Source organism: Octopus bimaculoides, chromosome 18 (genome assembly GCF_001194135.2).
Source record: "Octopus bimaculoides isolate UCB-OBI-ISO-001 chromosome 18, ASM119413v2, whole genome shotgun sequence".
In the NCBI taxonomy this organism is placed as follows: domain Eukaryota; kingdom Metazoa; phylum Mollusca; class Cephalopoda; order Octopoda; family Octopodidae; genus Octopus; species Octopus bimaculoides.
In genome coordinates, this window is record NC_068998.1 from 2,396,506 (window position 1) to 2,398,533 (window position 2,028).

General features: G+C 34.9%; 1 protein-coding gene across 1 annotated transcript in view; it reads left to right on the forward strand.

Annotated features, from left to right (window-relative positions):
* Positions 1-2,028, forward strand: part of LOC106871381 (ral guanine nucleotide dissociation stimulator) — a 91,642-nt gene that overhangs the window by 74,928 nt on the left and 14,686 nt on the right. The window contains exons 7-9 of the mRNA XM_014917807.2: positions 103-312; positions 911-1,014; positions 1,484-1,568. Coding sequence (XP_014773293.1) covers positions 103-312; positions 911-1,014; positions 1,484-1,568 — 399 coding nt within the window. The remainder of the gene's footprint in view (positions 1-102; positions 313-910; positions 1,015-1,483; positions 1,569-2,028) is intronic.

Below are 2,028 nucleotides of genomic sequence, written 5' to 3' on the forward strand. Positions count from 1 at the left end.
CTCTTCTCCCACCTGTACTCTCTCTCTCTCTCTCTCTCTCTCTCTCTCTCTCTCTCCCTTTGTTTCAATTGACAAATGATGTGATTTTGTTTCTCTCCACAGTATTTGTTCCGTAAAGTCATCCCCCACCATTGCCTGGGTGCCGTATGGGCAAGACGAGACCGAAAGAGCGGTCGGGAGCCACCAACTGTCTTAGCTACAATCGAACAGTTCAATCGTGTTTCTCTTCGAGTCACAGCAACCATTTTAAAACAGTCAGAACGAAAAGCTGCACGGGTCCGAGTCATCACGAAATGGATAGAAATTGCTATGGTAATTAATGTGATTATTTGTTAATTAGTTAGCTTAATCAATGTGAGATACATTGCAATGGATGGCAGTGTTGAGGTTGATGTTATAGATTTTGTTGCTGTGTAACCTCTACGAGTCTTCTTTGGCAGATCAACATTATAACTAAAGAACTTCCACCTCTGAACATACTTCAACATTATCACCACTCCACACTGTCTTTTTCCAGACACTGTTTATCTTGGAGTAATTTAATTTATGTCTTTTTTTCAAAAAGCTGATTTGGTGTGTTGCGAAGGAGATTTAGCTACTATGGTTTGCTGGTCAAAAGACCATGTAGAGACTCCATGCATGTGTTTCTGTACAATATGGAAACAGATGGCAGCGAATGCTTCTTTTACTTGTTTCAGTCATTGAACTGTGGCCATGCTGGGGCACTGCCTTGAAGTATTTTCAGTCAAATAAATTGACCTTAGTACTTAGCCTTATATTAAGCTTGATAGTTATTTATTAGTGTCTTTTGCCGAACTACTAAGTTACGGAGTGTGTTGGATCTCTGGTGTTGGACAATTTCTATCTGATGGTGACATTCATTTAATTTCCATTATGATTTTATTTTCAGGAACTTCGAGATCTTAAAAATTTTTCCTCCCTCAAAGCCATCATCTCAGGACTTCAAGCACATCCTGTTTATCGACTACGGAAGACCTGGGCAGCTGTCCCAAAGTAAGTTGATGTTTCATTCTTGGAGAATAATTAATCTTACTTCAGATGGTAGAATTGCTAGTTGGCACCTATAGAAATTCCTTGTTGTAAATTCATGTGGAAGTGGAAGACATATTTTCATTTTGAAATATCCTGAAATTTGAAGGTTCTAAGTAGAAATTAGCCTCATTAGTGGAAATTTGGAAGAGCAGTTTGCATTCTGTTTGGAATATTGCTCCACATTGAAAAAGATTCCTCAACAGAACTGTCAACATAAAGAACAATTCCCTCATCAGTTGTCCCCTGTTTTATCTACTCTGCATTTCGAACATTGGGACACCCACCCACACTATATATATATATATATATATATATATATATATATATATATATAGTTCACTACCATCACTATTGTTTGATGCTTAGATTTCACCTTTGTACTGCCCCAACATCCTGGGCCATCATCATCATTTGTTTATTTATTTCACAGAGAAACTCTTGCCCTCTTTGAAGAATTATCAGAGCTTTGTTCCGAAGAAAACAACCAAATTGCCTCACGGGAAATTCTAATGAAGGTACTAAATAGGTTTTTTTAAATTTTCTTTATTTTTTTTCATAGTCTATAATTTAAAATTCTTCTGCAGATACAGTAAAAATATAATGAACACCTATCTATGATAGTTTTTTTTTATTGGTTGTTTTTTTTTCTGCTTGATCTCAGTTTTCTGTTTAACAAATATAAACTTTATTGTGGCAAGTTCTGAATAAACATCCATGAAGCTATACAAATATATATATATTCAAATATGTGTATACTGTATACACATACAAGCATATTGCTTCACACTCCCTCAAATTCATTTATACACACATACACACACATGTTTATATATATGTATAGATATAGATAGATAGATAGATGTACAACATACAAATAACATATATAAATTTATTATGCACACACACATACACACATACATATATTTATATACATGCACATACATATATACATGCACATACATATATACATGCACA